This window comes from Patagioenas fasciata, chromosome 19 (assembly GCF_037038585.1).
Source record: "Patagioenas fasciata isolate bPatFas1 chromosome 19, bPatFas1.hap1, whole genome shotgun sequence".
NCBI classification, from domain to species: Eukaryota; Metazoa; Chordata; class Aves; order Columbiformes; family Columbidae; genus Patagioenas; species Patagioenas fasciata.
In genome coordinates, this window is record NC_092538.1 from 2,129,115 (window position 1) to 2,141,816 (window position 12,702).

General features: G+C 55.1%; 2 protein-coding genes across 2 annotated transcripts; one reads left to right on the top strand and one right to left on the bottom strand.

Annotated features, from left to right (window-relative positions):
* Window positions 1-1,605: 1,605 nt before the first annotated feature.
* Window positions 1,606-5,976, bottom strand: LOC136110193 (fibrinogen-like protein 1-like protein). The gene is made up of 4 exons (XM_065853425.1): window positions 5,835-5,976; window positions 4,656-4,799; window positions 3,647-3,709; window positions 1,606-2,234 (listed from the first exon to the last, which is right to left on the bottom strand). The coding sequence occupies exons 1-4, from the start codon at window positions 5,974-5,976 to the stop codon at window positions 1,606-1,608; spliced, it is 978 nt and encodes a 325-aa protein (XP_065709497.1).
* A 2,007-nt stretch (window positions 5,977-7,983) lies between these two features.
* On the top strand, window positions 7,984-11,156 carry LOC136110194 (fibrinogen-like protein 1-like protein). The gene is made up of 4 exons (XM_065853426.2): window positions 7,984-8,026; window positions 10,084-10,180; window positions 10,356-10,372; window positions 10,406-11,156. Exons 1-4 carry the CDS (start codon window positions 7,984-7,986, stop codon window positions 11,038-11,040), a joined length of 792 nt encoding a protein of 263 aa, XP_065709498.1. The 3' UTR covers window positions 11,041-11,156.
* The last annotated feature ends 1,546 nt before the right edge of the window (window positions 11,157-12,702 follow it).

Sequence of the window (12,702 nt, forward strand, 5' to 3'; positions counted from 1 at the left end):
CCTCAGTCTCCTCTTCTCCAGCTCTAGAGCCCCAGCTCCCTCAGCCTTTCCTCACACGGGAGATGCTCCACTCCCCTCAGCATCTTGGTGGCTGCGCTGGACTCTCTCCAGCAGTTCCCTGTCCTTCTGGAACTGAGGGGCCACAACTGGACACAATATTCCAGGTGTGGTCTCAGGCAGATCCTGCGTGAAGACATTTGCGCTTTCTGAGCTGTGATGTTAAGTCCTGCCATAAATCAATGCAAGAGCTGGTCTGTCCACTTGCCTGCTGACACCTCGGGCCAGAGCTCTTCTGAGCCCTTCCCGTGCTCCCTCACCTTGTTCTTCCCTGCTGGTTCAGACCTGAGTCCCTCCTCCCCAAACAAGATCTCTCTCACACAGTCTTAAAATCCCAGATATATATGTATATATAACCTTTGCTGGGACATGTTAGTTACATGTGAACTGTGCTAAGCCTGCAGCCTTTCTTTGTTAAGCCTGCAGCCTTTGGTGTGCTTCTGCTCTTGGAGAGACCAGGCAGTGTTTGGGGTGTGCTGTTGGAAAGTCCAAGCAGAGGAACGTGGTGTTTGCAGATGGTTTTGAGGGCAGGCTGCTTCACTTGCTCACCTGGAGCTTGGGAGATTCCAGGTGACATCCTCCTGCCCAGGGAACATTAGGACACCGCTGGACTCATCCTGCTTCCCCCGACTGTGGCGTTCCCCCTGCGGCAGGCAATGGGAGGGCAGCAGAGCCCACCTGCAAACCTCGACACTGGCAGCAAACCCCCCCGTGAGGAACAGTCCTGCGGGTGCTAGAGCGATGGACTGCAGGAGGCAGGAGGTCTTTCCACACGGAGATTTTGAAATCTCTTTTCCGTTTCAACATAGCAAAGGCAGGATGGTGCCTCCTCTTCGTGCTGTCATCTCTCAGAAGCCACCATGGCCCTGGCTCAGGAGGTGGACTCCACACAACACTGGGGGATGTGAGATGCATGGACAACGAAACCTAAACCTCAGTGTTGCTGAGAAATGTGAAAAGGTTTTGACATTTCCTTGGCAAAGGCCAAGTCTACACTCAGTATTTCAAGCTTTATTTTTGCATTGCTTTTGCTGTGCTGTCCTCAACGTGCGTCCTACAGAACCTCCTAACACGTTAACCTCTGTGAGCACTTCAAAGACTTGAGAGAGACTTTTACAATTGAGACATTTTGAATACAGATTTATTCGAATATTTAACAATGCTTAAGCCTGAAATGTAGAAGGTACAGAGTGGGAATTTGACTGTGCACATTAATATCTTGAGCAAGATCTTCAGCAGGTGAAAATTAGGTGGTTTGCCTGAAGTTGAGGATGTAAATTAACCATATAGGTTCACTGGGTTTGGCTGTTTCACATTTTATATGAAGCACAGTACAGACCTGGAAACTCCAGATCTTGCAGCACAGTTGAAGGGAAAGAGGGAATCTACAGGAGGGAGAAGAAGCGGAAGATGCCTTATTTACTTCAGTAGCCAGGATATGGCCAATCCTAGGACACCAGGTTTGGCTGTGACATGTTTTTCCTTTTTCCATCTCTTTGCAGAGCCAGAATCAGCCTCAGGTTGGACAGAAAGGAAACAAAAATGCAACTAACAGTAGGAAACTGGTTTGATGAGGATGGCAGACGCTTTGCAGTTCCCATTGCACAGGCTGCCCCATGTTATGGCCCCCCTAACATTCAGCCGTGCAGAATAACACGCCGAGTACCACCAGCCACCCCCGTAGCTGGAGGCACAGTTACCGCTGGAAGTGTCCTGATCCCGATCTTTAGTAGAGAACTTCATATTGTCGTGCGTGGCGGAAGCACTGTTCAAGGCCATGGCATCTCCTGCTGACCCCGAGTATGTTCCCAGCCTCAGCCGGTAGCCCTGGGACTCATTTTCCACACTGAAGAGGTTGTAGTCTGCAAACCTTGCATAGTTCGCAGCATCCCAGATGATAAACCTGACCTGGTAGACCTTCTGCCTAGAGATCTGATGGATGTACTCAGTGCCCAGCCAGTAGTCGGTGTGCAGGTTCCCAAAGCCGTACTTGTAGGTGGTCCAGGACTCGGCCCAGGTGATCTCGGTGCTGTGCCGGTTCCTCTGGATGACCGTCCAGCCCCCGTCTGCCACGCTCATGTTGCAGTACACCACGATGGGGTGCAGGCCGGTGGGCTGGATGACATAGATGCCGCTGGGGCTGCCAGGAGACACCTCGCTGCAGTCCCTGGGCCACCCTGGGGAAGGAGAGAACATGCAGGACCACCAGACACAGCACCTCCCCCAGTGTGGGACAGGGATTTCTAGGAAATGGGCAGATGTGGGATTGTGCCAGAATAGCAAAATTCTGCCACTGCTTCCTACTGCAGGTGTAAAAGCAGAAACTTCTATAAGGGATATGAAGTGATTAAAAGAATATGCATGTTTTTTGAAGGTATAAGCATAGAAATTACTTCTCCTTGGGGCTCAGGCTCCTGTTTCCTCACTCTTTCCTAGCATTCAGGTGTTTCTCTTTCCTTATAATGATATAGGGATCCAAGCTTAGCTTGGGGAGGGCTCTTATTACATAGTTATGCAGAAGTTTAGATGAGCAAGCGAGTTGTTCCTGCAGCCCTGGTATCCCCTGCATCGCTGCAGTGGGGAAAGAGGAAACCTCATTCCCTTGGCACTGGATGCCGTGGTCAGGTGTGAGACCCCAGCAGGTGTTGCCCAGGGGCACATCCTCTGCTCACCCTGTGCAGAGCTTCACAGCATAGGAGAGGACACGTGGCATGTAAGCAGCAGTTGCAAAATCCTTTGGGATTTGTATGGTACGGTGCAATGCGAAGCTGTCGCTACTAATGAGTGATGTCTGCGTGGCCTTGGCCCATGGAGTGGAGGAGCACATTGAGTCATAGAATCATTGAGCCATTTTGGTTGGAAAAGCCCCTCAAGATCATGGAGTCCACCCATAACCCACCCCTGGCACTGCCCCATGTCCTGAGAACCTCATGTCCGTCTGTCCAACCCTCCAGGGATGGTGACTCCAGCACTGCCCTGGGCAGCCTGTTCCAATGCCCCACAGCCCTTTGGGGAAGAAATTGTTCCCCACATCCAACCTCAACCTCCCCTGGTGCAACTTGAGGCCGTTTCCTCTGCTCCTGGCGCTTGTTCCTGGGGAGCAGAGCCCGACCCCCCTGGCTCCAAGCTCCTTTCAGGCAGTTCAGAGATCAGAAGGTCTCCCCTCAGCTCCTGTTCTCCAGCTGAACCCCCCAGGTCCCTCAGCCGCTCCCATCACACTTGTGCTCCAGCCCCTCACCAGCTCCGTTCCCTTCTCTCAACTCGCTCCAGCACCTCAAGTCCTTTCTTGGCATGAGGGGCCCAAAACTGCCCCCAGAACTCGAGGTTTGGCCTCCCCAGGTCCCAGCACAGGGACGGTCACTGCCCTGGGCCTGCTGGCCACACCAGTCCTGTTACCAGCCAGGATGTTTGTGGCATTTTGGCCATCTGGGCACACGCTGGCCCATGTTCAGCTGCTGTTACCACCATCCCCAGTCTTGCTCCCAGGAGTTGAACTGGGTTACCCCCAGGCCTGTTGCCCACCCACCACTGTTGGACCCTGGTGGCCTGGACCTCTCCCTGTTGCCAGTGGGGTGGAGGGGACACTCACGTTGGTTTGTGCTCTGCTGAGTGTTGCTGGATCTGCTCTGCCGTTCATTCTCTCCATCTTCTTCTACATTGGGAAAACAGAAAGAGTGAGATGAGCCACAGCCCAGGGGTAACTCCCGCCACACAGGCTGGTACTCCCAGCACTAAATTTTTCCTGGGCATTTCAGCAATGGCACTGAGCTAATTTTTCTTCTTAGATGGTAGCTTTTGGTTGTAAACTCTCGAAAGCAGTAAGATACTAGGAAGGGTAACACTCCAGTTATTGGGTGGCTGCCTTTTTGGTGCACTCAGCATTAAGGCTTTATGGAGATGCATGGAGTGGACAGCATATCCATGTGTTGGTACAAGGAGATACTGCTGGAGAGGAAGAACTGAGGACAAGATAGACTGTATATGGTTTCAGATCAAGATTAAACTGTCGAGTTTGATGCTGCTGTAAATCTGCATTGCTTCTCGGTGATGGTCAAAGGGATTCACTGTTCGTTCTGCTCATAAAAAGCTTCAGAAACATTCAGAGAGGTAAAGGAGCTCAAAGCATGTAAAGCAGCAACATTCTCTTTAGAGAGAAATCACAACATCCACATTTGTAAGACAACTTTCCCCAAGAGCCTCCAGTGGCGTGACCTTTATCAGTGACGTGACTAGGTTATTGTATTATTTAGTCACGGGCAGGCTTCAGAAAGCATTTTGGTTGGTCACCTATGCAAAGTTTCTCTGAAGTCTCAGGGCTACAGATGCATTGCAGATAGTGAAAGAAAAGGTTTTTCCTTTGAATATCTACAGTTGGCACATGTGGTCCTGTTAATAATAAAGAAGACTGAACTACAAAATCTTATGATGTTTGGTTAAGATCTGAAACTGGAGGAAGATTTGATCAGGTTCCTTTTATTTCTGAGTATGACTGCTCTTCCCCAACATTATTTTCCACTTTTCCCTCTCTGTGCAGAGGGGAGAGGGCTTCTGATGTTCGGATGAACAGAGTTTAGGGATGTAAAAGAGAAGACACATACCAGGATCGAGCTCATTTGAATGGAGATTAGCGATTTCATCTAAATTTACTTTTAATCTTTCCAGGTTTTCAATTTCCAGAGCAAGAAGAGGGGCTAGCAGGGCCAGCACCAAGGGGAAGACCAGCAGACTGGAGCGATGAGCAGCTGCAGAAAGAATACACACGGTCAATCTGGAAATGCAAACCCACTGGAAGAGAGCTGGCTAACTAAATTCAGCACAAGTTAAAACAAACTAATGGAATAAGTAAATCCACAACAGTATGTTTCTTCTTTCTTGAGCAGCGGAAGTATATAGAACAATTTCCAAAAAACAAGCATTCTCATTCTGCAAAGGCATACATCCCCAGAGAGAAGCACTTTTCCCCAGAAATTACACTTTACAGGTCTAAGTTTGCAGCTTCTAAGAGCAAGGTCATCCTCTTTGGCTGCAGTCTGGGCTAAAGCAAGGGGCTCTGGGTCCCACCATGGAGATGTGGAGCCAGCATCAGTGTGTGTGTCGAGAAAAACAGCTCACACTACAAGAGAGCGTGCTGGTTTGTAGGAGCTGCTGGGACCTTGGGGTAGTCAAACCCCAAGTGACAAACAAGGCACGGGAACCTGAGAGCTTGGGAAGAAAGGACCTGTTATGGCCACAATGCTGATGGTGCCCTGAGAATCAGGGGCTTCACTTAATTGTCCCCAAACTGTCCCCTCCCAGGAGGGTGCTGGGCAGAGGCTGGAGGCTGCCCCTTGTGTCACAGCTGTGGCTGCTGCAGGGACGTGCCAGGGGTCAGCGCGTCCTGCTGAAGCCTGGGCCAGCACACTGTGCTTTAGAGGGCGGTTTCTGCCAGCATCGGGAACCTGAGCAATTTGCCTCCTTGGACCATACAGATCAGGGCTCTCCCCAACAGTTTGTTCATGCTCAGCTCCATAGATTTGTGTCGACAGCTTGCTCACCCAGCTTCAGTACCCTGAAGGACTTATGGGGTCAATGGGTGATTAATACATTAATTAGCTTCCATTCTGATTTTTTTTTTTGGGGGGGGTGCTTTAGGTTGTGGCACAAATATAATTTAAACAAATGTTGCCTTTACAACACCACCCAGAGCAGAACGGCTTCGCTTATGGCCAGGAATGCAGGAGAGAGGATGAGGAGTAGGACAGTCACAGAGACCTACAGCAGGAATAGGGTCATCCCACCATCCCGAGGCCAGAAATGGTCAGTGGGAAAAGCAGAGCCGCAGGTGGGGTGGCAGAAGGGCAGGGGCAGGCAGAGGAGACGCGGTGTCCGGCCATAGTGTGGTCCCCCCAGCCCACCCCGTCCCACCCCACACTCACCCATGCCGTCTGCAGGGACCCTGCGCAGCGGGAAGCAGCGGGAAGCAGCGGGTTTGGCTGGCACAGGGTGGCCAACCGTGCCGTTATATAGGGCTCCGTGGGTGAGGTGGGACCAGCTGGCCCCAACTACAACACTCACCCCCTCCAGTTGTCACCAGTGTTGGAAATTTATGGTTTGTTTGCCCTCATCTGTAACCACCTCTGTTCATGCACCAGCTGTTGTGCTTCTGTGATAAGAGCTCCCGAATGCACCTCAGCAAACAGCACCTGGTGTTCACACAAAATTCCATCAAACCAACAAATACTCCTGATAAGAACTTTTCTTGAAGTTGTTATTACTTACGGGATTTGATGTCAAACCCTGTGGGGACATCCTGTGACCCGATGCCAGGGGTTTCTGTTAGACAGCCTCCAGGGTCTGCCCACCCCAGGATGGTGCATCCCCCCAGAGGGAGCCGTGCTCTCTGACACTGCACCCTGGTCCCTGCTCACCCCAGGGCTGCAAAGGGGCCTTGTCCCCAGCCCTGCCCCCCCCAGTGATGCAACTGCTTGGGCTGGTGTGAGCAGTGAGCCGGTCCCAGGGGGCAGCCACGCATGCGGGGGCGTTGCTGCCCAAGTGCTGCTGTGGGGCAGGTCCCACCACCCTCCCGAGGGCTCCAGGGCTGGCGCTGGAGCTGAGGGCTCTGCTGGAGGGTTTAGCACTGACTTCACAGCTCTGGGTAACCTGGGGAGCAACCCCTCATCACAGAGCTGGCTGCAGACTCGGTTAACTGGGTGACTGTGGGTTCGGCAGGTATTGACCAGTCCAGGCTGCAGCCAGGCTTGCAAATGCACAGGGATGGGAGGGGAGCGCTAAGAAAGGCAGTGGCACAGCTTGCCAGTGGTGGCTGATGGCTCAGTGACACTGATCTACGATCACGGTGAGGTGTTTATTGATGGCTTGAAACCAGCAGGTGCTGAGCTGCCAGAACACGTCCCTGTGCCAGCCCTGGGATGCTCCACAGTGTTGCCACGGACCCACACAGACTCTGCTGCCACCAAGCTGGTGCTGGCTGCTGGCCCCATGCTGCCTTCATCCCCAGGTCCTTCATCCTGGGTGGCATTGCCACCTCTGCTGTCCTTCAGGAGACCAGCAGGTGGTGGTGAAGGTCCCAGCACCAGCCCTGCCGCTGTGACAGCACCTGGCTGTGCCCTGCTCTGGGTTACACCAAGACTTGTCACCGAAGAACACATCCTCCCTGACCCCTTGTAAAATTCCATGTGTACTCACAGAAAAAAAGGATTCTTGCCAGCTCCGCTTGGCAGTATTATTTGTTGTGTTGGACAGCAATGAGTATCTCAGACCTGATCCAAGGCTGCTCCTCAGCAGTTTCCTTTTAATGAAGCACTTTTCTTCTTAGAAGAGCTTCCTAAAGTCCCTTGATAGATAACGTGGGGCTGTAGCATTTGTCTTTGAGACATTACTGGCGGCCAAATTTGAAAAAGATGAAAAGGGCCTCTGCAGCCCTTGGAGCCAGCCCCCCATGCCACGCAGGAGCTGCCCACGCTGCCCACACCCGCCATGGCACTCGGTGCCAGCACCAGAGCCAAGGTGCCAAGCTGTGTCTGTCACTGTGTGTGACCCTGGTGAGCACTGGGGTGGCCCTGCATGCTGTCACCCTTCAGTGCCTCCTGCCACCCTCACACGACAGGGATCCCCGGCAAGCTCTCCTTGTGCCGCTGTCCCTGGGAGGAGCAGCGATGGGGCATGAGCAGCCTCGGAGCAGTGATCCCAGCCAGGGCACGCAGAGGTGGCAAGAGGAGCTGAGTTACAGGGTGCAGGACAAGGGGCAGCAAGGGGACTGAGCCTCCTGTGCACATGGGGACAGGCGTCTGCCCTCGCTCCTCCGCTGCCCTCCCTCCCCCAGTGGGACCTGCTGCTGATGGAAGCATCACCTTCTAGAAGACAGAGTGTGCTGCAGCCAAAGACCCACCACTAGTGACACACAGGAGTGCAAATTGTCCCAACAGGATGGCAGCAGCGTGGGGCCAGCAGAGCCAGCTACAAGTGACAGGTGAGAAGCGGCTGGTGTATCCCAAGGCGTGATGTGAATAGAGGGAAGAAGAAGGTGAAGGTTTGGAGGGGAAGCCGGATGAGCAGCGGCTGAAGTCCCTGGGTTTGCTCAGCTGGAGCAGAGCACACTGAGGGCAGAGCTCATGGGCTGCAGGTTCCTCAGCAGGAGCAGGAGGGGCAGGGCTGAGCTCTTCTCTGTGACAGTGACAGAGCCCAGGGAACGGCAGCAGATGTGCCAGGGAGGGTCAGTGGGACATGAGGAAAAGGTTCTGCACCCAGAGGTGCTGGACACTGAACAGGCTCCCAGGGAGGTGTCACGGCCCCAACCTGACAGTGTTCAAGAAGAGACTGGACAGCGTCCTCAGACACACGGGGTGACCTGTGGGGTGTCCTGTGCAGGGACACGAGTTGGACTCAGTCCTTGTAGGTCCCTCCCAACTCAGGACATTCTATGAGTCTATGATAAGAGGGGAACAAGGATGAGACTCCAACCCAGTTCTGAGGGCTTGCTGAAACGACCATGTGTGAAACAAGTTAGACCTCCCGTGACAGATGCGGTTCCAACAGCTGTGGCTGCTGGATGAACTGGCCATGAGATGGACTCCCAGACAGCACCCAGCCCGGACCAGGCCGGAGCGATGCCCACCCCACATGCAGTGGGGAAGAGCAGAAGGTCGGCAGAGCCTTCCTGAGCCTGTTCCTTCCCACCAAGACGTGGGCCAAGGAAGGGATGTGTAGGGGAAGAAGAACTGCACAGACATCCCCCAGCATATTTTTGCTCAGAGATGCCCCAACCATCACAGGGACAGGATGGCCCCTGCAAAGGGGCTCCTTCGGCCCTCGGCCTCTGCTGATCAAGGACAAAAAAGGCGCCGGTGTTCGCAGCCCAGCTGCGGGTCTGGCTCCTTGGCAGCTCTCTGCAGGGAAGCAGCCCGAGACAGACCTCCAGCCATCGCTCAGGTGCCATGATGTGCTGGGATCTGGTGAATGTTGACAAATCATAGGTTTTACCCTCTTTGATCTCTGAATGAAACAAATCTCCCCTGTGCCCTTTTTGTTCACATTCCTTCCTTTCTGTTTGCCTTTCCCCTCTCCTTTAGCTCCTTTATTGTCCTGCAGCAGTTGGTAGATCCTCAGAAAGGTTTAACTCCTGGGCAGGTCCAGTATATTGCATTGATAAATGTCCCACAGCTGGGAGGTTAGGAGTAATTTATTTTTTTCCTCAAAAAAAAGTTTTAGGGCTTCTTTGTGTAATCTTGAGCAAAGAGAAGCTGCCAGATGGACACACAATGATTGCTTTGCCCGTGCAAACAGGGGAGCCAAGCTCCTCATACGGAGGAGGTGTGGGCAGGCAGGGACCTGGGTATAAAGAGACATGGGCCAGCATGGAGCTGAGGGCAGCGGCACCGACTGCTCAGGCTCCCAGCATCTGCTCAGCAGCACACAGCCATGGGTGAGTTCTCCTCTTCCTCACAGCTCCCTTTCTGCAGCACTAGGAAACCAAGCTAAGTGACAGCAGTGGGGCACTGCAGGAGCTGAGGACAACGTCCAGTGTCCATCCCACTCCTCCCCTTTCCATCCGCACGTTCCTGTCCAGTTCCCTGCTGCTGCCACAGGGCTGTTTCCTGCAGCCCTGGGGACTGCGTGCTGTGCACGTGGAGCGCCAGGTTTGTACACCAAACTCAGCTGCAGTGCTCTGAACCACTTGTTCTGAACGCTCTTAACACAGATTTACTTCTTTCCCATGAAAATACCCTTTTGCTGCTAGACCTGTAGAAAACACCAACAAACACGCCACATTTAAGACAAACATGAGAAAATGTGACTGCAGGTCGCTGTCTGGTGCAGGGAAGGGGCTGACCAGGAGGGTGACAAAGCCATTTCTCACCATCCTTCAGCCCTGCATAGGCAGAGCCTGCAGCAAAGCTGCAGCTCCCACCACCCCGGGACCCTCCTGCTCCTGCCTGTGCCCCATGGCTCTGCCATCCTGGGTCTGAGCTCCCCGGGGCTGTGGGGCTGCCCTGGGATCCTGGCAGTGACAGGCGCTTTCCTCCCCAGGGCTCCAGTCTGGAATGCGTTGGCTCTGCAGGGACCTTGTCCTGCCCGCCGTGCTGGGGTTGCTGCTCCTCTGTGCCAGCCCAGCGCAAGCGAGCAGGTTCCAGGGCGGTGAGTACGGGTGCTGGGGGCAGCGATGAGCTGCCGGGTGTGGGTGCAGCTGTACTACCCATTACTGATAAGAGGCATTCCCAGTATATTCCACTGGTTGTGCAGCACCCGGTGAGATCCAGAATCAGCAGCACCAGTACAGCTGCCCCACAATAACCTGTCAGTACGTCCTCCAGGACAGGTCCCTCACATCTTGCTTGACCTGCTCTTGCAGGGTTCCCCCCAGACTGCAGCCATCTCCGCAAGACCAGCCCCAGCGGGGTGTACGTCATCCAGCCGGCACGGTCTCCTCCACGCGTGGTGTGGTGCGACATGGACACGGAAGGCAAAGGCTGGACTGTTGTCCAGAGAAACACTTACTCCACCGAAATCACATGGAAGGAGTCCTGGACCACGTACAAGTACGGCTTTGGGAACGTGCAAGGTGATCACTGGCTGGGCACGGAGTACCTGCACCTGCTGACACAGCAAGGCACCTACAAAGTCCGCTTCGTCGTGCGGAACAGAGCCAATGTCACCCAGTATGCCGAGTATGACATCTTCAGCGTGCAGAGCGAGGCCAGTGGGTACCCACTGCGGCTGGGCCGGTTCCGGGGCAGCGGGGAGGACTATCTGACCGGCTACCACTCCCGCTACGGGGGCATACACGACAACATGAAGTTCAGCACGGCCGACAGGGACCAAGACCAGCACAGCGGGAACTGCGCCAACAGCTACGGGGGCTGGTGGTACGACAAGTGCCAGAACGTCCTGCTCAATGGGAAGAGGTACATCTTCTGGCCAGGAATCTGCTCGAGCGGTGACTGCACATCCTCCGTCATCCTGGTCAAGCCCACAGACGTGTGCTGACCGTGCCGCAGTGCCCAGCCTCCCGGGGGTTTCGGGGAGTGCCACCGTCCCCAGCTCAGTGCCCTGTCCCCGTGCCTGCCAACACCCTGTGCCAGCCCCGGTGCGTGTCCTGCGCAGCTGCAGCTCCTGCACCGTCAGCAGCTGGAACACAGCGGCTCTGGGGCTCAGGAGCAGTCGCCCGGAGCCCCGGGCATGCGGGCAGCTGTGCCCGGTGCCGCAGTGCTGGCCAGCACTGGGACGCAGGCACTGGTTTGGGGTGGGTGCCCCCACTCCTGTCCTGGGGAGAGGGAGACAGTGCACGTTCCCTTCCCTGTGCAGTCGGTGCCCCTGCTTTGCTCAGGCCCTGCTCCCCGCCCAAGCCCCATAGACCCCACAGCTCTGCTGCCCACGGTGGGAGAAATCAGCTGCAATAAACCCTGGAGCCAGACTTGCTGCCTCGTGTCTGCCTGCCGCAGTGACACTGCACACACACAGGAAGAGTCAAGGCCCCGGGGCAGTAGAGGTTGCTGGGGGGCATCTTGTTGGTGGTGGGGGTCCATTTGCTGCATCCCCTGTCTGAATCTCTCCCTTTCCTTGCTGCATTCCATGCCACATCTGGGACAGCCCCATCCTGCAGCCAGGACTGGGGGTGTCAGGGTGACCCCTGAGAGTGTCACGTCACCAACAGAAGGTTCATGCCATGGGGGATCCATCCCTGGCCTAGTCCCCAGGGTCCCTTGGCAGGGCTGGATACTGGGGGGTGATGCTTCGAGGCCCCAGCGGGGTGGGGCCTCGGGGTGAGCAGGGGTTTGGGGCACCCCATGGTCCTCATCCTGGGGCTGGGAGGCTCTGCGGGTGGCAGGACATTGCATGATGGCCACTGCTTTCCCACACTGGGGTGGATGACATGGGATGATCGCGACCTGCCAAGCCTGGCTGGTCATGGGTGACCCACATCTGCGTTTTGGTTGGAGGTCAGGGAGCACATGGGGGCTCAGGGATGGCACCTCCTGCCCTGTGAGCTGGACCCACGTCTGCACAGCCCGCCCCGTGGTGATGGTGTCAGCGTGCTGCTGTGGGACTGCGCTGGGATGGGCAGGCGGCAGCGCTGGGCACCAGTGGGAGCACTGGGTGGTGCCCCATGCAGGCACCAGCCTGCCAGTGTCTGCCCAGCAGGCACCAAACAGCCCTCCCCTCAGGGCTGGCAGAGCCCTGCAAAACACCTGGAGATACCTGTGCTTCCCCAAAGCTTCTCCAGCATCAAAAACGTGGAGTTTATTTAAAAGCAGATCTGCAGAGAAGGACTTGGCAGTTCTGGTCGACAACAGCATGACCATGAGTCAACAATGCGCCCTTGTGGCTGAGAGGACAATGGTACCTGGGGTGTGTGAGGAAGAGTGTGAGTGGCAGGTCAGGGAGGTTGTTCCTCCCCCTCTGCTCTGCCCTGGGGAGGCCACATCTGCAGAACCAGGTCTGGTTCTGGGCTTCCCAGTTCAAGAAGGACAAGGAATTACTGGAGAGAGTCCAGCGGAGGGACACAGAGATGCTGAGGCGTCTGGAGCATCTTTGTGATGAGGAGACACTGAGAGAGCTGGGGCTGTTGAGCTGGAGAAGAGAAGCTGAGAGGGATCTGATCAGTGGGATCAATAGCTCAGGGTGGGTGTCAGAGGATGGACCAGACTC